We start from the raw sequence: 22,402 nt of genomic DNA, 5'->3' as shown, positions 1-22,402 counted from the left end.
GATTAAATGCTCTCTAGTGACTTGTATACCCCTATTCAGAAGCTATGGTAAAGCCACCTGGCTTGCACAGTGTTGGTTTAAGTTAAATGGAGGAACTGGACACTTTAAAACAATTTTTGCATAATTGCACACGTGGCTGATTCTAGCATGTTTTACTCAGAAATACACTCTACTCTCTGGGGGGTGAAGTTAAAAGCAAGCACATAAGACCTTATCCTTGCTAGATTGTTTATGCAAAGCAACTTGCAAGAAAAGGTTAGCTTTACATGCAAGTACTCCAACCTATAATTTAATATTGAGTAGTAGGCACCTTGCTAATACTGAAAATTTGACCTTTCTAATGGTCTACATTGGGTTGTGTATTGGACTGTTTTCAGAGACCAGCCATTGCTGAATGGCAAGGAAGAAGCCTTTCTTAAGCAGGTCTCTAGCAACCTATAATAGGAAGCATGTGGGAGCCAGTATCTTCAGAATCAGCTGTGCACTTGTGCTTGGCACAGCACTTGCTGTTTGCTAATGGAATGCAATTGGATCCTATGCATGTTTACTTGGAAGTGAGTCCTGCTGAATTAAATGGCATTTCCTTTCAAGTAAGTGTGCTGGATTGTAACACAAGCTTCAAGATCTAACTGTGTTACAGTAGTAGATTTGTGCATTCAGACCAACTTGAACCATTCAGTTGTGTTCTGGATTGCAGCCTTTTGGTCAGATACTAGCCACATTTGCTTGGGAATAAGTCCTGTTGAATGTGAGAGTAAGCATTTGTAAGATAAGGCTATATGGGTGCTTATTATTACACAAAGATGTTAATTGCCACAGACTGGCATGTCAGCACCCTGTTTTGCATTGACCATGTTGGCTTGGTAGATGTGTGGGTGCTATCAAAAGCAAAGGAATGCATGAGGTTCTGCTGGCCTGGGAAGGTACACATAGTGGGGGAGAAGTACTTGGCCTATATATTCCGGATTTTCAAGCGAGTTTATAACAAATGATTTTACTTTGGCATCTTTAGTCTTTAGTGAATCTGTTGAAATCCCTGCCCTGTATTTTTGGGCTACATTGTTGAGTAAGAATATTTGACTTAAGCACTATTCAGCTCAGATGCATCTGTGATTAATCAGCACATTTTAAAATGTTTACTTTTAAAGCTGCATATAAAAATACTGGTAAGCATCAGTTGCAACTGTAGCTTATGCCACACTTAGCTAATCTATCCAAGTAAAGGGATACAGGGCTCACATTCTGGCAACCTTCCTTCCTTTTTTCACTGTTCCCCTAGTAGTATTGATAGGATGACATGCTATCTGAAATAGGGACAGGCAGCACCCTCTGCTAGAAGGAAAAAGATAGCATCCACCTCTGGATGCAGAGACAGCAGCTATAAAGCAAGAACACTTGCACTCCTTATCCAACATGCTTCCCTCCCACTCAGACACATTGGGAACTGCTACTATAGTAGCATAAGTTTAGTGTTCATACAACCAAACATGAGAAGGATGCAGTGGGGAATCCCATTCAAAAAACATTAAAGCAGTGTTTCTCAAATTAGGTTGGCACAATTTCAGGTGGGTCCCCATTCATTTCAATATTTTATTTTTAATAGACTTGATGCTACCATAGTATGTGACTGCATTTGGGGAAATGTTACAGACCTGTACTTTGAACAGGCTACTATGTACAGGTTGAGTCTCATTCTCGAGGGTTCTGTTCCAAGAACTCACTTGGATGGCAAAAAATGCACTTTAGCAAATCAATTTAAAAAACAATCTCTTTGTTCTGGTGATTTAAAAACAGCCTTGCTGACCTTTATAATGCACACAGAGGTAATCAGTCTCCAGGCACTTAGGCTTCACCAGGAGGCAGCATTCCCTCCCAGTGTGGAGGAGCTCCAGCAAGGGGGAAAGAATGGAGAAGTGATAATGGCTGCCATTTAGCCTTAGTTTAAGTGCTAGGGAAGGGAGGAGTGGCGCCTGCAGAGAGAATGATTGATGGATTGTCAGGTGGCTGCCCCCTCTGGCATTATTAAAGTAATTTAAAGGGCCCTTCTCATCAGCTTTGAGATAGAAAAATCTGTGGATAATTAGGTTATACCAGTAATCACTTGCATGACTGTCTCTGCAACAGTAAAAAGCAGTTTTTAAAACTGATTTTAAAGGGGTGCATTTTTTCCCTTCTCCAGGGATCAGTACATTCCTTCTCATTTGCAGGGGGTCATTCGTGTTGAGTCAAATCCGTGTATAAAAAATCCCTGTATAACAAGGCTGGGCCTGTATATGCTTTTAACAATGATAGTAAAACTTACTCTTGGGTAAGTGTGGGTAGGATTGCAGCCTAGGGCTATTAAAAATTTTCCTGCTGTTTGGTGTCACTTCTGTTCATGACATCACTTCTGGTTCATACACTCTCCCATCATACTTTTGGTGCAAAGCAATTATGCCTGGGAATGAGGCTGCAGGGAGGCATACCACAAGGTCAGGAGGAAGAAATTAAGCTAGCTTCACCCATGCACTTTTTAAAAAGTGAAATGCCCAGGTGACTGGGGTAGTGTGTTGAAGGACTGCTGTCTCCCATAGGAGCTTTCCTGTCAATGGAGGGGGTCACTATCCTCAAATTAGGGGCGTGGCTACTACAGAGGGGCCATTGCTGTGAATCTGATAAATGAAGGCTTTCTAGAATTACGAAAAATAACATTCTTATAGAGATAAAGAGTCCTAAACTCATGTTAATATCAGGTGCGGGCAGACTTCAGGCCTGCAAGGTCCACTTTGGGTTTATGGTATACTAGAGCCCTATGGTTCACCAACCAAAGCAGAATGGTGGTTCAAGGCAAAGCCGATTACCTACAGCACCATACATGGGAATGGCCTGCATTTCCAAGTATAAATTTCTGTCCAAGTTACTACAGATCAAGCACTGTAACAGCCTAATATGGAGGAGTCAAAATGCCTTGTTGATCCACTGCAAACCTATCAGTTTACTTGTAAATCTAATTACCTGCTCCCTGCCTGTGCTCAGAGTTGTAACAGCAGAGCACCACACAAACGGAAATAAGGATGAGCTTTGAGGGTGCCTGATTCAGAGATGGTCCCTAAAATTGCATCAGTTTTTGAGTCAAACTTACAGTGTTGAGGCTTCAGTCTCATGCAGCTGGGCTCCCTAATGGCCACCTGCTCTGCTGTGTTTAAGGAAGTGTGGCTAGTGAAGGGCTGTATCTCCCTATGTAGGAAAGGAAGGATGGCAACAAGGTTTGCGAGTGCCCTCCAGGACTCCCTGTCAGTACCTGAAGCTGTGAGACCCATTGCATGTTAGGCCACAATCCTATTTATGCTTGGGAATAACTACCATCCACCATACTTCTGAGTAGATTTGCACTGTTAGCCTGTTTAGCAAGAGTAACAGTCTTGTGACACCTTGAAGACTATCCATTTCAGCACAAACTTGTGGTGAAGTGTTGAGATGCAACACAACATCCGTTTCACACCTCCCTTATGTCAACAGCTGGGGTGGGGGCACTTGGAGGCTGGATGACTTTACGCCCCACTAGAATTGTGCCCTTTTTTTGTCAGGTGTTAAGTACATTTTTTGCCCGCCCTTTATGACTGTTCGTTTGGGCTGTTTACTCTTGTGTACACACACACACAAACCCCACCATGGGAGGGTTGGTTCAGTGCATGCCCATCGAGACTGATCTGTTGAGCGGAAGGCAGAGCTCGAGATACTTTCAGCACGAACACAAGCAACAGAACGTCCAGGCGGCTCGCGAACGCCCGGGCACGAACGTTCGAATATAGAACGTCCAGCGTTCTACTCGAACTTTCGTACACGAGCCGCGTCTGACAGCCCCGCAGCCGAAGGATGGAGGAGGAGTTGCCCGGAGCGTGCTCCCCCTCCCTCTCCGCAACGTGCAGCGTGGAGGACCGAACCCCTTGCGCATGCGCGCGAGGCCGCCTTTGGTTTGCTGCTGCCTGTGTGGAGGCGCGGGGCGGGGCGACAGCCCTTGCGGAACGGCTTGGGAGACCCCGGGCGTTGGTGCCGCGCCGCGCGCGACAGCACCTCCTCCTCGCCTCTCCCCTCCCCTCCCCTCCCCGCCTTGAGCCGAGTGGAAGGGGCTGGGGTTGGTTGGTGCCAGCAGCGGCGTGAGCGCTCGAGCGGCCGCCATTTTACGCAGGCTCCTGCACGTTCTCTGGACACGCTGAGGGAGCGGAGAAGGGGCAGCTCCGCACCAGCCGAGCCGCCGGCCGCGCCCCCCGCCACCCCCTCCAGAGCCCTCTCGCTCGCCATTCATCGCCCCCGCCACCCTCTCCGCACAGGTTAGCCGTCGCCGGGACGGGACGGGACGGGCAGGGGGCGAGAGTCGGGCAGGACCGACCGGGGCACACGGGCTGAGGGCCGGGCACGCGGGTCTGGGGGAGACAAAGAGGCTGGCGGCGCTGAGCGACCCGTCCCGCGGAGTTCTCCGTGCTGTGAGGCGGCGGCCGTGCTCTCGCTTTCCCGGGAGCAAGCCCCGTCGGACACAATGGGGCTTCCTTCTGAGTAGACGCGCCCGGGCTCGGGCCGTGCCAGGGCTGCACTAGGCCCCGCAGGCAGGCATGGCAGGAGCGGAGCCCCGGCACTCCGCCCTCCCCTCCACACGCGCCCGCCCGTTCCTCCCTCCTCCCTGCGGAGCGCCGGGGGCTCCAGCTGCCTCATTGTCCTGGCGGCAGCGCCATTCATTGGCCACGAGGCGCCTCTGGGTGGGGTGGGACGGAAGGGAAGGAGCAGGGCAGTGGCGGCGGGGCCGCCGTGGCTGCGGGCTCGCGTGCCTCCTGTCACGTCGTGGGAGGCGAGCAGAGCGGGTCTGCCTGGCTTCGGCGTCCACGTTGGAGCCGGAGGGGAAGGGGGGCCTGAGACGCCTGGGCCGCGTTGCATTGTTCCGGGGTGGTGGGAAGAGGCGATCCGGGGAGGGAGAAGCCGAGCGCCCGTCTCCTTCCTCCCTCCCTTCCTCCCCCGCCGCCGCATGGCGAAATCGGGCCCAGAGTGTTGAAATGCTCGGGGGGGGGGAAGGGGAGAGGGAAAGGGGAAAGGAAGCTTTTCCGGAGGGGGTGGAGGGAAGTTGGTCGCTGGAGGAAGTTGTAAGACATTTGAATGCGCCGAGCACGTGTTTCTATCTGGCTTATGGCGGCTGCCACCTGGGGTGGGTGCCGACCGTGCGGGGGGGAGAGCGCTTTGTTCCTGCGGTCCGCTTGCTTTCAGGGAGGCGGGAAGAGGCTGTGGACAAGAGACAGGTGGGGGGGGGGCCTTGAGGTACATGCCATGCATTGGAGAAGTGAGTGGTTAGGGCGAAAGCGACAGTGAGTGGCGGAGGCTGTGGTTGGTGCCTGCACTCCCCCCCCCCATTTTGCTGCTTACTCCATTGCTAACTTTTCCAGGGCTTGTCAGGGTGGTGGAAGGGGGTGCTGGTGAGTCAGAGCTTGTCTGGATTGTGTAAAAACTCACACTCCTAGGCTGCGGTTTTAGGTTATGCCTTTGCATAGGTAGTTCCCTCTCTTGAAGATTTGTGTGCCTTTCGATTTTCAATAGGAGTCAGGAAAAAAGGGGACACCATACTTCTTTGCAAGCGCCTCCTAGGCATCTGTATGCTTTGACCCATTTGGCTTTAAGGTTTCTAGCTTAATTCTGATGCTTATTGCATTTGAACAGACATCTGGAAACATGGCTTCTGAACATGTTAATGGGAATGGTACTGAAGAGCCCATGGATACTTCTGCTGCAGTTACCCATTCTGAGCATTTCCAGACATTGCTTGATGCTGGTTTACCACAGAAAGTTGCTGAAAAACTAGATGAAATTTACGTTGCAGGTAAGAAGTGAAACTTGCAAAATCACATTTTCAATATTTTCTATTGGACTTTCCTTGCTTTGGGCTAAAATAGCAACTTTTTGTGGTTTCCAAAAAAGTATGGGGACTGCAGTTTCTCTCTGTTTTTTTAGTAAGTTTTTGGATGGTCAAAGTTAATTTATAATGTTTATGCCTTTGTAGGTAGGTCTGTCTCTGGAACTAAGTGAAGGGGAGGTGGTGAGAGAATGCAGTTTTAGCTTAGGCATTGAAACAGTTTCAGAGTGAATTAGTGGTTTGTATTTGGAGTAGTGTATAGTCAAGTGAGGCAGTAATTGTATGCATCTCTTGTGGATGACAACTCTGATTTAATGTTTGGACCCGTGGGTGCAAAGGTTACTTTGTGTTCAGTCATTTTTTTGAAACTTAGTTCTCAAGAACACTAGAGTTGTTGAGTGCTTTACCCTAACTTGTAGTAGTTTTAATCAGTCTTCCAAGTAATATTTTAGAATTGTCAAAACCTACATAGTATAGATGTAAGTAAAATACCATATTTGAAGTCTAATACATATTTTTATTTAGTAAAAAGAAACTTCCAACTTAAACTGACTACTGTTGACTTTTGACGTGCAATTAAACGGTTAACTGAAAGCTGCTGAAATATTTCTCTTTTCTAGGGCTAGTTGCTCACAGTGATTTAGATGAAAGAGCTATTGAAGCTTTAAAGGAATTTAATGAAGAAGGTGCATTGGCAGTACTTCAGCAATTTAAAGACAGCGATCTCTCTCATGTTCAGGTAATGAACTATACAGCATTAGTACTTTTGTTCATTGATAATTCGGCGTATACCAGTGCATGCGCAGAACACAGTTTTAGATGTGATGTAAAATTCTGTCCTTCCACTATGAATCTTTCCTTGTAATAAAACTGGTAACTTTTTTTAGAACAAAAGTGCCTTTTTATGTGGCGTCATGAAGACATATAGACAGAGAGAAAAGCAAGGGACCAAAGTGGCAGACTCAAGCAAAGGACCAGATGAAGCAAAAATAAAGGTTTGTTTTTTCTGTTTCTATGTCCCATTAGCTTTCAGTATTGTGATCCTACTTTCCGCTTGCAATATTGCTTTCCATTTGCTATTTTTTAAAAAGCCTTTTAGTATCGTGCATAAGGCAAATAGGATTGTTCTGAAAAGTTTTACCTTGTTTGCTCCTCTGTGCAACTTCTGTAGCTATGTTTTGTTCATTGTCTTTTGAAACAGGTTGTGTATTGCATCAAGTAGAGGGAAATGTTAACAGGGTGTTAATGTCAACTTATTTCTGGCACCTGTGATTGGGTTATAACACTAATAATATACTACAAATGGTGGTGGTATGGTTCTCTTTGAAACCTTATCAGTGGTGATTTAGTGATTTTTAGGATTGTATGATCTATCTTTTGCTTCTGGTGATGATAGCTGGATACTTGATATAGATGATTCATAAACTTCTGTTACCACTATTGAGATCTGATTGTACAAGTCAGCAGTTGCAAGAATTTTGGGTCTAGCACAACCTGTACTTTAGCGACCCTGGTTGCGCATAGTGACTAAGGGCGCAATCCTAACCTACTTTCCAGCACCAAGATAAGGGCAGCGCAGCTCCGAAGTAAGGGAATAAACATGCCCTTATTTTGAGAGGCTTCCATGAGTGCCACCCAACTGCAGGCAGGATGCAGCACACATCCCACTGGCATAGCTATGCCAGTGCTGGAAAGTTGGTTAGGTTTTGGGCCTTAGCTGTGACTGAATCCAACCAGTTGTTGATGAGACTGTGCACGACTGAACAATCTTAATACAAGTTAATAGCATGAATACTTCAGGTTTTTTTCTGACAGGAGAAATAAAAGAAATTTTGTAGATCAAGACTAGCTTCTTCACTGGAAAAATCTGAGTGATTTAAACAATTATTGTAGGAAGGCAAGACTAATTTGAATTCATTGTTTTATCCATCTCTTTGGCTCTTTAGTTCCCATTTTATTATGTACTGATGACTGGAATTCCAATACAGATTTCTTCATTATCCTTTTGCAAAATACCACCTTAAATCTGTGTAATTAAATTGAAATGTGTACATGTGGGTTTTGATTAGATGGTGATTGAAGTTTGCATGCGTATATGTGTGTACAAGTTAAATTCCAAGGCTGTAATAATCCTGAAGCAGGTTTCATAGTGTTGTCCAGTAAGAACCCAGTGTTGCCTCATGTATGCCACTGGGGCATTTCTGTATTCTGTATTCAGCTTGGTGTGCGATGTCTCAGCCAGCCAGTTTCTCTAAACTGGTTCGCAACCTTGGCATCCTGACCCGCCCAGGACAACTGGAAACATTGCATTCCCTTTTAAGGGGAGTGGCAATCTGGTGGCATGGTGGCAATAGCAGTTCTGAGTTCATGCCACTGCCAAAGTAAAAAAAATTGTTTTAACTTGGTGGCAGCAGTGGTTAGAGATGCCACGAAACCCTGTTACCCACCTGAAAAACGTTTTTTTTAACTGCTGTGGTGAGGCAAACTTAGAAGTTCCATCACCACTGGATTTGACATCCCCAGTGCATCACCACAAAGACTTAGTGGTGCTTTTACCTTTGGGAAAAGGTTGGGAGCCACTGCTCTAAACAGAGGCATTGCTATACTGCCTTGGGCTCCTTTGGCATGGGAAAGGCAGGATATAAATTTCTTAAATAAACTAAATAAATGTAACTATAGTGCAATTGCTTCTCACTCAGGCTTGAGACACATAACTGTTCCCAGTAGAAGCAGGAACAGAACTGTCCTATAGGTAGGGGGTGCTGTTGGATACCCTGAGGTTGGGCACCTTCATTCATTCACATTTTTATACCACCCTTTTGGTGGTGTACATGGTTCCTTCCCTCCTTTTGTCCAAATGGCAGATGAGCCTGTGAAATTGTAGTATACTTGACATAACAGCAACAGCAACGCATCTAGTGACAAGGCACTGGTGGGGAGGTGCATCACTGGCTTTTTGAGACAGCAAACCTCAAGGCTGTGCAATTACAACTATTTTAGGTTGCCTCATCAGGTGTGCTTTTGTATGTAAATATTCCAGCTTGCAAAAATAGTATCTTGTATAAATCCTGGAAGTACTGGGAAATATTGGAAAATAGTCAAAAGCTAAATTAACACAATTTTCACACTTTTAATTTAAAGGCACTTTTGGAGAGAACGGGTTATACACTTGATGTCACAACTGGACAAAGGAAGTATGGTGGTCCTCCCCCAGAGTCTGTCTATTCAGGACAACAGCCTTCTGTTGGCACTGAGGTAAGCAAAATAACAATTGGGATGGGGAGGAAGATGTGTGTTTATTTGTGTAATGCTTTTTTAAACGTGTGTGTTACAGATATTTGTGGGTAAAATTCCACGGGACTTATTTGAGGATGAACTTGTTCCATTATTTGAGAAAGCTGGACCTATTTGGGATCTGCGCTTGATGATGGACCCTCTGACTGGCCTAAACAGAGGATATGCTTTTGTCACTTTTTGTAACAAAGAGGCAGCTCAAGAAGCTGTTAAATTGGTAAGTTTCCTTATTGTGGTATTCTAGTGTCACACCTATAAGACCAACTTTGGAAGCCCCTAACAATAGCTAAAAATTTTCCTTTGCTTGCATCCTAATAAATTAAAATTGTTTGTGCATAGTGAGTTTCAGAAATTCTTCTTAAATCAAGTCGTCCAGTTCAAATACATCAAAGTGATTTTATTTTATTTCTTACTTTTAGGTGGTTTTGTTGTGATATTGTTGTGTTTTCTGTACTATAGCTAGATAAATATAGTGCGGTCAAGGATGCCACTTCAGAACTGCAAATACTTTTCCAGCCCTAGAGTTTAGAAGAGAATTGCTAAATAACTGATACAAGACCTATTCAAATCTACTCTCATACCACCCAGTATACTAGTACTGCCTAGTATGACCTGTGGGAATCTTGTTTTTCCAATAGAAAAATTGGAATAAGTGAGTACTTTGTAGAATTGGAAACAAGTTCTTACTGGTTTAGTTCTTGTAAAGTCTTAGACAGTATAGAAGTAGAAAAGTACACTATATAGAAATAAAATATTTTCTAAGTGCTGTTAACAATTTTATTATTTCACTACAGGCAAGATGAAAATGTGGAATGATACAATGATGATTCATTAGCAAATTAATCTGGAATTTTAATTGCTGTTAGTTACATTCTTTAGTTTAATCCATTTCTGCCAAGCCCACAGGTGTACACATTTGATCCCTGTTGTGTATTTACAACATTGGGCAAAAATGGCTTAATAATTGAAGGCCGTAAGATAATTGCCCCCAGAACTTCTTACTAGGCTATAGTTTTCACTCTGAAGGCTGGGAGTGGTGGCACATGGCCTGCAAAAGCCAGAGAACCAACTTTCTCCTGTGTTAGACTCTTCCTTGCTTAGCTGCTTGGAGATTTTTGCTCATTGAATTTGATTAAGGTCCATGTAGTAATGTTAGAAGTATGAATTGAAACCTTGGTAAGCGTCTGCTGATCTAGGTAAGAGAACAACATATTATGGTTTGCTTAGCTTGATCTTCATTTTGTTTCACTCTTAAGGTAAGGGTTCATGATCTGTTGTGAAGTAGAGAAAAAAACCTGGTCTAGACTATTATATGCGTGGTCCCTGAGTTGTGATTCAGAGAATGAGCACAGAAAAACCACACCCCCAGCTTTTAAAGAGCCAAGGGGAAGATAATTACAATAGTGTTCTGTGCTTTTGTGTCACATGGAATGAACCCAGCGGTGCTATTAAAGCTTTTATACTCTGCTTTAGGGGTCTGAGTTAGGCAGTATTGGGACAGTCGTTTTTTATCCATGATCAGTACTAGTTATTTTGGAACACTGAATTTTTGAAACACCAAGTACAGCTCCATGGGCAAATTATAGGTTTATCTTATTCTCACCAAGTGAGAAGATAAGTTAAATTTCTGAAGTCTGTTGTAAGTTCTAAAAACCCGTTTTATTTCCTTTTTTGGGTGAACTGTGTCATAGAGGGATAGAGAGGTGGTCACAGAGGGATCACAGAGATCACATAGAGGGATCACAGAGGTGATCACCTTTCTTGTTACTGTGCTTCAAGTATTTGAGAGATGATGCTAACATTTTGAATATACTCCTGTTGCAGGGGAATTGGTTCTAATAATACTTTTTTCTACTGCTCATATACAGGCAGTCTCCTAAACATGCCTCTTACTTAGCTGAAATGAAATCTCCTTCCATTCTGATTCCACCTAATTTGTCTGTTGTGAAAGCCTGATACTATAGATAGACTTTTAGCTATTCTGGTCATTAGAGCTAAATGTTGCCTTGGATATTGGGAGGTAGAAGTGGTCATGTTTGGCACCACATGCTGTTGATTTGCCCTCTTTTATGATCAGATACCTGTCCTCTTGGTTTCCAGAATTGAGTATGAGGTGTGGTCGTCAGTGCTTGAGTTAAGGTTGGGCCTCAGTAAGAAGAGTTGATCCCCCTGTTACTGGTGCTGGGAGCATATAGATGATGATGTGGGGCTCTTCCTCAGAATAGATCCTTACATTGGCTCAGAGTTTCTTATAAACCATTTTGTTGGCAACTTGTTCAGTAAATATGTTAAGTACGTAAATATTAGTTTACTTCAGATGAATATGTCATTTTTGTTAGAATTTGTCTGAGAGTTTCTTTGGAGGCAACAGATTTTTGGTGCTTTATTGTGTAGGGTGAATGCTATGGTTAGTGAAGTTAATAGTATGCTGAGGACACTCTGTTCCAGAATACTATTCAGAGCGCGATACCATAGTCTTCCGAGACTGAAGGATGCCAACAAAAAAGTATGCTGAACTGAAGGGACTGTTCCAGAATACTATTCAGAGTGTGATACCATAGTCTTCTGAGACTGAAGGATGCCAACAAAAAAGTGTGCTGAACTGAAGAGAGGTGTTGTCTTCTGAGAATTGAGTAAATGAGATGTGGTAATGTTTTGTTTTTTCTAAAATTTGCTCTGTATGTTGTGGCTCACTTTGTTGCATAGGAGAAGGCAAATGTGGTCCACTTTTTTGCGTTTGATCATAAGAGGAGGAATCTGCCAGAAGGCTATTCAAGGCATATGTATACTGCCCATACAATAGTCATATAGGGAAAGCAGCCACACTGCAGGAAGTAATGCCTGCAGCGCCGAACTTTAGGTGCCTTACTCAAGTGAACCAACCCACAAGTAGACTCTTTCTCCCCCTTTGACAAACAGTTAACCTGTATTGACACCTCTGCATTGCAGTTAGGAACCTCAAGCTTTCCCTCAATGTGAAGGAGGGGATGTCTAATAACTCTTTGATAATTGACATCGTATTTCTTTTTCTTCTAGTATAACAATCATGAAATTCGTTCAGGAAAACACATTGGTGTATGCATCTCTGTTGCCAATAATAGACTTTTCGTTGGCTCTATTCCTAAGAGTAAAACCAAGGAGCAGATAGTTGAAGAATTTAGCAAAGTAACAGGTAAGTTGCTTGGTATTTTGACAATAAAAGACATGGATTTGTAAATGATCAGTGATGAATTTTTTCACCATCTTTCGGCTGATGTTGAATGATGATGACATTCTAAACTGAGATCATGAAGAATTTTCTTAAGTGGGAAAGTGAGAAGAGGTAGAAAACTATTGGGTGCTACTGCCTCTGGCTTTCTTGCCAGAGTCTTATTTCACTTGAGATGCCTGACTTGAGTGACTCATGTCTGGACTTAGTTTGCATTAGTTTCTCAAGTAGTGAAACTGACTGATTGGAAGAATTTATAGAAAGTGGACTTCTGCTAGATCTCACTACTGGAGTGATGGATGAAGGAACAACTGGAGGAATTTTTCCTACGATAGAGTGAATAAAGTAGAGAAGGCATTTGAAGACCTGGCAAACCTCTTAGCTGCCTGAAATTCAGTTCTTGCTCTTCCAAAATTCCATGATCTTTCTGTTCATTCCTGCCAGTATCAGCCCATTTTGTTCCTGGGCCATCTAAAAAACATTTCCCTAGTTCCTTTTTTTTTATTTTTCTTCAATTTCTTGTGTCCATTTTCCATTGTTTTAAAGTCCAGTTCAAAAATAACACAAAACAGTGGCTTAGCTTGGTAGGAACAAGCCAAATGGAATTGGAGACTTGCTCATTTCCCTTTTCCCTTCTCTTGTTCATGAGAGGAGAAGAGTGAATATTTGTTGCATTAGAAGAATACCAGGTTGTCATATCTGCATTTTATATCCTGAATTGTTTCACCTATAAGTTAGTTCAGACCATAGTTTATTTTTGGAAACTTTCAGTATTCTTTTGCAGTGTATGAAGAGGGAGCATGCAAGCCTTTGGCTCCCTTAGACGCCTTCCCTAATATAGCTTTGTCTTCAGACCCCCTCAAATCTTTATTGCCTGCTGGAGGATGCTTATCCTTGTTGATGGCAGAAAAAGCATAACCTTTTTCTTTTAAAACGTTTTTAAAACCATGCTTCTGTGGATGGTTTTATTGGCTCTTGAAGAACTGTTTATATTGTTCTGGAGGGTGTTTTTTTAAAAAAAAATCTTTTCACTGTGTCTTTGCAGCCTGCTTCAGTGGCAGCTTCAGCAGAACTTAAACTGCTAGTGGTGGTGTTGGCTTTTTTGTTTTTCCTTTTCAAAGTTTTTTTTCTTAAAATATTCCAGGAAAAGATTCTATAGCATGCCATTGGCTCATTTCATGCACTCTTTTTCCTATTCAACAGTATCCCTACCTAATCACACTTGTCCTGTGTACGGGGGGGGGGGGGGGGAGGCGGGACACATTGTATTGGGTTTCTTGAGACAAAACTGACTTCTCACTTCTGGCAGAAAAACTGGACTGGTGTGAATATTCTGTTGAATTTTGTTTTCTACATTATTTAGAATACTAATTATTGTCAAATCATATAGGTATACAATTTGGAGGCAGTTGCTGTTGTTCAAATTGGGTTTACTTCAGTTTGTAAAAAATAAACATAGATTGTGGATTTGGGTTTTTCAGCATTAATGTTTGTGGCCTTTTGGTTACTGAAAAACATAAAGGAGATATTTAGGAAGTATTATCTTTCTACTACGGAATAGAGGGGAAATTCTAGCAAACCTGATACAGTAAAAGCCATACTATCCACCAAGTCTGTAGGAGACACTTGCTGTTCAAATGCACCAATTAATAAAGCTTTTACCATTTAGGCTTTTCTTTGCTCCTCCTTACCTGACAGGGCTTCCTCAATGATGCTTTTCCACCCTCTTCATTCATGAAGTCCTCTAGAGATGTTACACTTCCTTACAAGACCCTCATGTGACAGGAAGTGGACCGTCTCCATTCCTAGCTGCCTTCATGAAGAAAGAGAAGAGCAGAGAGGCACTCTGGTGGGAGCCCTGTCTGTGAGGAAGTGGACTCAGGTGCATGAGTGGCTTTGTTAACCAGCTGTTTGTTAGCAAGGTTTGTTGGTTAACTGGCATCTTTACCTGCCTGAAGTGGTGGTTGAAGATTCCAGCTAATCAAGTTTGCTGCTTAAGCAAGGTCAGATAAGGCAGCTTTTACTATGTTTCACGATGATACATGTATTCTAAGTGTAGAAATTTCAATAAAATTAGCTAAATCCATGTCAGAGCGTCTTAAAAAAGAGAGAAACACATTATTCCTAAAACTGATGGCACGTATGATAAGTTAACTAATCTTATGTGACTGGCTTCAATTTCAGAGGGTCTCACAGATGTAATATTGTATCACCAACCTGATGACAAGAAAAAGAATAGAGGCTTTTGTTTCCTTGAATACGAAGATCATAAAACTGCAGCTCAAGCCAGACGTAGGTTAATGAGCGGAAAAGTGAAAGTCTGGGGAAATGTTGTTACAGTTGAATGGGCTGATCCTATAGAAGATCCAGATCCAGAAGTCATGGCAAAGGTAAAAGATAAATAGAAAAAAATCTTCAAAGCGATGCCTGTCATCCTAAGAAACTAAAAGCACAATGATTTTTCTCTATAAAAATGTTTTAAAGTATCAAGTCCTGGAGAAGGAATGACACTTGCTAATGAATGAATGAATAAACCTTTATTAGGCATAGATAGAGAAATCATAAAAGCAAACATAATTAGTCCTAATCCCGTTTATCAAAAACGGAGTCAAGATACTAAATTATTAATAAAACATTTACAGTTCAACATAAAATATCAACATTTTTGACAAATTACATTAAGAAGACTTAGAAATCGCCAAAAGTAAAAATTTGGAAACTCCCTCCAGCACATCTGGTGAGCAGTCATTTAGGAGACACTTCAGTTTTGCCTCATTACTTGCTAATGTTCTTGCTATTAATTGAATGAGCTGTTTTATGATGATGGCAAGAAAATTTACAAAAGTTGTTTTTTAAAATCTTTTTCTAACCTACTTATGTAGATGTGATATTAGACTCTTCCAATTAGTTGTTCTGACAAAATTTACAAGGTAACAGGCTTGTAACAGGATTTTTAACTTCAAGTTGTACACTGAAATGTTTTGCTGTGTAATAAGATCTGTCTGGCACTAATGTTCCCCTCACCACTATGCATTTGGAGTTAATCAAGTTAGTTGCAGTGAGTGAGTAACTGTCCTTCCAGTTTCGTCCTAGTCTTGGTATTCCCATGGTCTTCCTTACCTTGGAACCACCAAGTCTTACCTTTATTATTCCTGCTTCTGTTGGGAACCTGTACTATCATCTACAGGCATCATGCTCCCCTTTCCACATCATGAGGGTGGGAGTAGTACAGAATTTGAACTTCTGGAACAAGTACCTTTTCTTGGATAACCAGTTTATAAGTTTGAAGGAAAAATTACAATTTTTTTCAGTTTTCAGAAGAAACATAACTAGCGGACCAAATTATGGTTCAGAAGGAGGGAGGTTTACATGTATCCCTAGTTATGGTTTACCCAAGCTGTAAAGTAAGCAAGAAAAATTTCAAATTTTGAGAGCCAGAGTTCGGAACCAAATGTGTAAACTGACATAATTATAGTACAGATTTAAGTACTCTTGGCAAAAATGTTTACACAACAAATAATACACAACAGAAATTTGCTTTAATCTTTGTTTTTAGGTGAAAGTGTTATTTGTACGGAACCTTGCAAATTCAGTCACAGAGGAAATACTAGAAAAGGCTTTTAGTCAGTTTGGAAAACTGGAGCGAGTGAAGAAGCTAAAGGATTATGCTTTTATTCATTTTGATGAACGGGATGGTGCTGTAAAGGTAGGTTGGAGTGATTATTGCAGATGCTGCTCGGTGACTGAAGTCTTGGCCTTATTTGGTCCTTGGTCCTTTTATGGACTTGTTACAAAGTTTACCTTTGTTTTGTGTTCTGAAGTGATAGGAATTTGTTTGCTATTCATGTTCTGCAAATTTAAGACAGATTAACGGCTTGTCACCAGTGTCCTCTTGATAGGACAGTTATTGGATTTTCTATTCTTATACTATAGCGGGCTGTTGGAATGGGGGGGGGGAACCACAATTACTCACCTTCTGGCCATGCCAGGCACATGGGCCTCCCCACCTCCTCAGAATGCTTCTCCAATGTGACCAGAAGTCACTTCCGGATTGTGGACATGACTTCCGGTTGTGTCTGGGAGGTGTTCTGAGGTGTGGGGAGGCTCATAGCCCATGGACCTTCTCTGGTCTCAGAACACCTCCCATATGTGACCAGAAGTTGTGTCCAAGAACCAGAAGTGGCTTCTGGTCATGTCGGAGAGGTGTTTTCAGACAGCGGGTCTCCCCACACCTCAGAACACCTCCGGACATGACCAGAAGTGGTTTCTTGTTTTGTCCTGGAGGCCTTCTGAGGCACAAGCTTGGCATCTGCAAATTGTGAAATCCGCCAGTGCTGAGTTTGCAAACACCATTAGGTAAGAATATCTGTCAGTTCACTGATCCTTCCCTTCATAAAGTCCCTTGGACCCCACAAGATTCATGAATGATCCACAGGCTCTGTCAGCATTACTAAGAGGTTTGTTTTCTTCAAATACATTTGATTGGTATTCAAACAGTCAAAAGGAGTGGGCGACAAAACAAGTGTTACTTGGACAGTAAATTTTTATTAAAAATTCAGATGGTACAAGCAAGTACAATGTGCCACATTTAAGTAGGAGTTAGAAAGTGTCTACAGTTGTCAGCCAAGCAATCAGGTTAGACAGGGTGCCAAAACAATCCACAATGCAGTCCCATATCGTGTAGCCCAAGATCTTATGGCCTGAGATTCCTTTTTCTGTTGCAGTTATTATAGCTTAAGCTTATACCAATACAGACATGCCCCAGTTGCCTGAAACTGCACATACCAAAGACACCACCTGGGTCTTCTGCACCCCCTGCTCGCATATCTCAAAATATTACTTACAGTTTTGCCAACAAGCAGGAGGTCATGATTTTTAAATTGAAACAGTCATTCTGAGGCTTGTGGGCAGGCACACACAGCCTCTGCAAGGCTCAGAAGACTCTCTGCACTGGGGGTTCCCGCATCTGTGAAACTGTGGATACCCCCCCCACCCCACACACACACTGCTCCTTATATTGGGACTGAAAGGAAATCTGATGTCCCTTGGAATTTATATTCTTTTGATCAAGTCCCACAAAGATGTAGCAAATTTCCTTTCAGTCCCAGCATGCTCAGGACACCCTCCCTTGCTCCTTTGTCACCACTGTAGGTTTTATGGTACACTGCTTCCAAAACACTGGGCTATGGGGGCGGGGGGGGGGGAAATGGAAATGGAAAAGGTGCAAAAGAGAGCAACTAAGATGATTACAGGGCTGGGGCACTTTCCTTATGAGGAAAGGCTACGGCGTTTGGGCCTCTTCAGCCTAGAAAAGAGACGCCTGAGGGGGGACATGATTGAGACATACAAAATTATGCAGGGGATGGACAGAGTGGATAGGGAGACGCTCTTTACACTCTCACATAATACCAGAACCAGGGGACATCCACTAAAATTGAGTGTTGGGCGGGATAGGACAGACAAAAGAAAATATTTCTTTACTCTGCGTGTGTTTGGTCTGTGGAACTCCTTGCCACAGATTGTGGTGCTGGCGTCTAGCCTAGATGCCTTTAAAAGGGGATTGGACAAGTTTCTGGAGGAAAAATCCATTACGGGGTACAAGCCATGATGTGTATGCGCAGCCTCCTGATTTTAGAAATGGGCTATGTCAGAATGCCAGATGCAAGGGAGGGCACCAGGATGAGGTCTCTTGTTATCTGGTGTGCTCCCTGGGGCATTTGGTGGGCCGCTGTGAGATACAGGAAGCTGGACCAGATGGGCCTATGGCCTGATCCAGTGGGGCTGTTCTTATGTTCTTAAGAAAAATTCCCTGTTCTGTCCTTGCTACTGCCTTGGATCTGTCGGGAAAGGGAAGCAAATTTTTCTGAATGGGGAGTAACTTCTGACAGTTGAAGAGCTTGCCTTTCCTTTAAATTGGCTTAGAAACTGTACAATAATTCTTAAACTTGATTTTAGCAAAATTTGTTGGTATCTCTGTTTTTATCTATATATGCTTGAAGAATTTGACCTTATAGCTAGAGGTGTTTATTTCCTGTGAGTAAGAGAGGCTGTAACCCTAAGTCAGGGCTTTTCAAACTGGGGCGTTGTGATGCCGCAGCCTGAGGACCCTGGCCTCTGCCCCCTTAAGGGACAGCGGCAGGGAGGAGGCAGCAATGCAATCCCCAGGATCGCGTCGCTCAAGGGGCTGCAGGGTCTTAGCTGTACTTACCAGAGCCTCCTGCAGCCTCCTGGGGGTGCAGGGAGCCCTGCACGACCATCTTCAGGGTTCCCCGAAGCTTAAGAAGTGAAAGTGGAACAATGGCGCTCCACTTCTGGTTTTGTGGAGTTGGGGTGTGATAAGAGCCAAACCCCTACAGCCCCCTGAGTGACACGACCCTGGGGATTGTGTCGCTGCCTCCTCCCCGCCCCCGCAAGGACTTAGAGTGGTTTTCAAACTCCCTGAGAGTTTGAAAACTGCTGACCTAAGTGTTACTGAACAAAATGTACTTCTGAATAAATAATACAGTGTTCAGATGCCTCTGCTTATAACACAAATATTGTTGTGCAGATACTAAAGATGACTTCTACTTAGAGTTTTCTTGATATTTTATATGAACTTGACTTTTGGTCCTTATCCTTATGGTTGCCAAAATTATTTTGAAAAATTGTACTTTGAAATATCAAGGGACCTTGTACAAGGGTTTCTAGTGAACAGAAGATGGAGTTTATATGCATTCCACACCTACTATCCTCATCTCCCCAGCTCTTGCCCATGTAGTCCACATTCATCCTTTATTTTGCATATTGTCTGAAAATGTTTGTGATAATTCAGAAACAAAAATGTGTTTTCAAAACCTTCTTCTATAGGCAATGGAAGGCATGAATGGCAAAGATTTAGAAGGAGAAAATATTGAAATAGTTTTTGCAAAGCCACCAGATCAAAAAAGGAAAGAACGGAAAGCACAGAGACAAGCTGCTAAAAATCAAATGTAAGTGCTGAAGTCGGTATTTGCATGCATTTGGCTTCAAGTGACATTTGGTCATAACATTTCAAACCTATAATATGTAAATTTTCTCATATTAAGGATATTCTAATTCTTACATTACAGGGCAGTTAAAGTAAAATTTGTACAAAATGTGTATATTGTGCCATAAAATGGGTTATGTGATGATTCTATTTAATGCTGAAGATAGCAGCTTCCCTTTCGCATGCTTTCCTAAAAATAAAAGTGCTGCTTATGCTTTTGATGTATTTTTTTAAAGAGTGGAGATAGCATAGTAATTCTCTAATAGAATTACACTTCAAGGTGGTTGGTAGGTTCTTTCCTTATGTCACCAATATTTGCATATTGTTTCTACTTTTATAAAACATCTTCAAATGATCAGGCAAGTGCTGCGTTTTTCCTGGCACAATAGAAAGGTAGAAAAATACCATAAATATCTAACTAATTCTACTAAAAACAGTAGAGGTATGCAGCTGACCAGAAAGGGCCTTTGGATTCCTGTCATGCCAACTCTGGAAGTATACTCATGTATTGCCATTGTTGCTTTTCTTCTGTTGTTCTTTTGAAGTTTCAACTTTGCTTTTAATTCTTGCCCTGTTCAGCGTTTGAGCAAATATTGTTTGGTTTGTCTTGATAAAGGAAAAGGTGACACAGGAATAGCTGTTGCTAGGGAACATGCCATATTTTAGAAAAATAAGCTACAATTTTATGTACATTTAATTTAGATAAAACCCATTTAAATGTACTTTGCAATGCATTTAATGTAATGCACTTTACTCAGGGTGTTAGTCTTTCACAGCAGGTGTAATTGTTGGCTGATGTTAGGTTTGGGTTTCCTTCCTCTTAGTTTGTTCGTAAACGCTTTGGTAATAAAACATAATTCCTAATATATAAGAGCAGGGCTGTAACCCAAAACAGCTTTATACTTTTCCCAGTTGCTTCTGTACAGGCATCTCCCCATATCTACGCATCCAGTATCTGTGATTTCATTTACCCACAGTTCTCCACAGTGCCCCCTACGCCCATTACCTTCATTTTTCTGTACTTTACTTTCTTACATTCCTGTGTTAAGCAAGAAAATATAACAGGCAGGCTGGCAGCCTGCACGCTAGAACAGGGGTGCCCAAACCCCGGCCCTGGGGCCACTTGCAGCTCTCGAGGCCTCTCAATGCGGCCCTCAGGGAGCCCCCAGTCTCCAATGAGCCTCTGGCCCTCCGGAGATTTGTTGGAGCCCACACTGGCCCAACACAACTGCTGTCAGCGTGAGGGCGACTGTTTGACCTCTTGTGTGAGCTGTGGGATGAGTGCTCCCTCCACTGCTTGTTGTTTCACATCTGTGATGCAGTAGCAGCAGCAAAGGAAAGGACAGCCTTGCTTTGTGGAAGGCCTTTTATAGGACTTGAGCTGTTGCAAGACCTTCATTCATTCATATAAGTTAATCTTTAATATATTCATTTATGAAAACTTATGTAAATTAATTCAAATTTTAAATGTAAATTAATTCTTTTCTTCCCTGCCCCTGACACAGTATGAGAGAGATGATGTGGCCCTCCTGCCAAAAACTTTGGACACCCCTGCGCTAGAGGGACGCAGCCAGGACGTTAGCAGGAAGCAGGACAGTTCCTGTTAATGTTCTGGCTGTGTCACTCTGTTGTGCAGATTCCCTTCCTGCGTGTCATGTTTCTGTGTTAAAAAAGAAAATAAAAGAAAGTACAGAATAACTAAAGGTAATGGGCACTTGGGGCACGTTGTACAATGCTTTAGCTAGGGGTTCCCCCTATATCTGTGGTTTCCGTATCTGCGGGAGATCAGAATGGAACTCTTGCAGATACAGAGGGATACCTGTACAAGAATCAATTCTATTACTTTACATTTCTGAGGAAATAACATTTATTTACTTTATTCTATCCTGCCTTTCCCGTGCTGAAGAGAATGCCCAAGGTAACATGGAAGATTAGCATTGACAGACTGATCAATCAAATAATGTTAATGTAAATTATTGCTTTAAGTACTAGAACTGTTGTGGCTTGTGCTATTTCAAAAAGCTAAAAGCAGTTGATTATAATAGTTTGAAAGTAATTTCATTATTTTTAGCTAACAGTAAAAATATGACTTAAGATCAAGAGATTGGACGTAAATGAAGAATTTATCTTGAGATCAATGGATAACAAAGTTACAATTTTTGTTATAAAAGGCAATTGAACAAGATATGCACAGCAACTTTGAAAGTTAAGCCAGCTTTTAAGTGCTTAGGAGCATTGAGTTCCTGCTCCTGAATGGGGGGAAGGAGTACAAAGACTCCACTCATGTTTTTTTCCCCAATAGTTGACACCATTATGTAATTTAGATTGCTGTCTTAAATGAGCTTTGGCTTTTGGGGCTGTTCTCTCATCATGAAATAGTCAGTTGTTAGTACTTGACTGGCTAATTGGTGAAGAAATATTTTCCATCTCATTTAGCTGTTCTATTAAAATATGATCCTATACTGTATGTTTCAGTTCTATCCAGAATGTATTACTTTAATATTTGTGGTGTGTAAACAGTCTCTAGAGAAGGGGTCTTTGGACCTGTTTTGCCAGCACATTTCATGTGAGGTAATTTTGTGACTGGTTGGCTGATGAGCAGGTCTTTGTTGTAGAACCCTCATAATGGAACCAGACATTACCTTTGGTCTGCTCTTCACCAGTGTTTCCTATTTTTTTTGGCAACTGTGTGAAGTCCTACAGAGGCTGCATGGGTATATTATTATTATTGTTGTTATTATTAACAACAGTATTTTTATACCACGTTTCAGCTAAAAGTTCACTAAGCGGTTTACACAGAAAAATCAAATAACTAAATGGCTCCCTGTCCCAAAAGGGCTCGCAATCTAAAAAGATGCAAAAGAATACCAGCAGACAGCCACTAGAACAGACAGTGCTGGGGTGAGATGGGCCAGTTACTCTCTCCCTGCTAAAAAAAAAAAAGGAGCACTCACTTGAAAAGTGCCTCTTACCCAATTAGCAGGGGTATAGCTGTTGGCATCCAGAACACTCAGCAATGACA

General features: G+C 42.4%; 1 protein-coding gene across 5 annotated transcripts in view; it reads left to right on the top strand.

Annotated features, from left to right (window-relative positions):
* The first annotated feature begins 4,089 nt into the window (after positions 1 to 4,089).
* Positions 4,090 to 22,402, top strand: part of SYNCRIP (synaptotagmin binding cytoplasmic RNA interacting protein) — a 25,709-nt gene continuing 7,396 nt past the window's right edge. For all 5 annotated transcript variants that reach the window (XM_066612548.1, XM_066612541.1, XM_066612534.1 and 2 more), the window contains exons 1-10: positions 4,090 to 4,310; positions 5,680 to 5,839; positions 6,493 to 6,611; positions 6,760 to 6,867; positions 9,014 to 9,127; positions 9,207 to 9,383; positions 12,203 to 12,338; positions 14,559 to 14,764; positions 15,931 to 16,080; positions 19,221 to 19,342. In XM_066612548.1, coding sequence (XP_066468645.1) covers positions 5,692 to 5,839; positions 6,493 to 6,611; positions 6,760 to 6,867; positions 9,014 to 9,127; positions 9,207 to 9,383; positions 12,203 to 12,338; positions 14,559 to 14,764; positions 15,931 to 16,080; positions 19,221 to 19,342 — 1,280 coding nt within the window. In that variant the 5' untranslated portion in view covers positions 4,090 to 4,310; positions 5,680 to 5,691. The remainder of the gene's footprint in view (positions 4,311 to 5,679; positions 5,840 to 6,492; positions 6,612 to 6,759; positions 6,868 to 9,013; positions 9,128 to 9,206; positions 9,384 to 12,202; positions 12,339 to 14,558; positions 14,765 to 15,930; positions 16,081 to 19,220; positions 19,343 to 22,402) is intronic.

The sequence above is a fragment of the Tiliqua scincoides genome, chromosome 1 (genome assembly GCF_035046505.1).
Source record: "Tiliqua scincoides isolate rTilSci1 chromosome 1, rTilSci1.hap2, whole genome shotgun sequence".
NCBI classification, from domain to species: domain Eukaryota; kingdom Metazoa; phylum Chordata; class Lepidosauria; order Squamata; family Scincidae; genus Tiliqua; species Tiliqua scincoides.
Note: the sequence above shows the minus strand (reverse complement) of the source record. Positions and strands in the feature narration are given on the sequence as shown.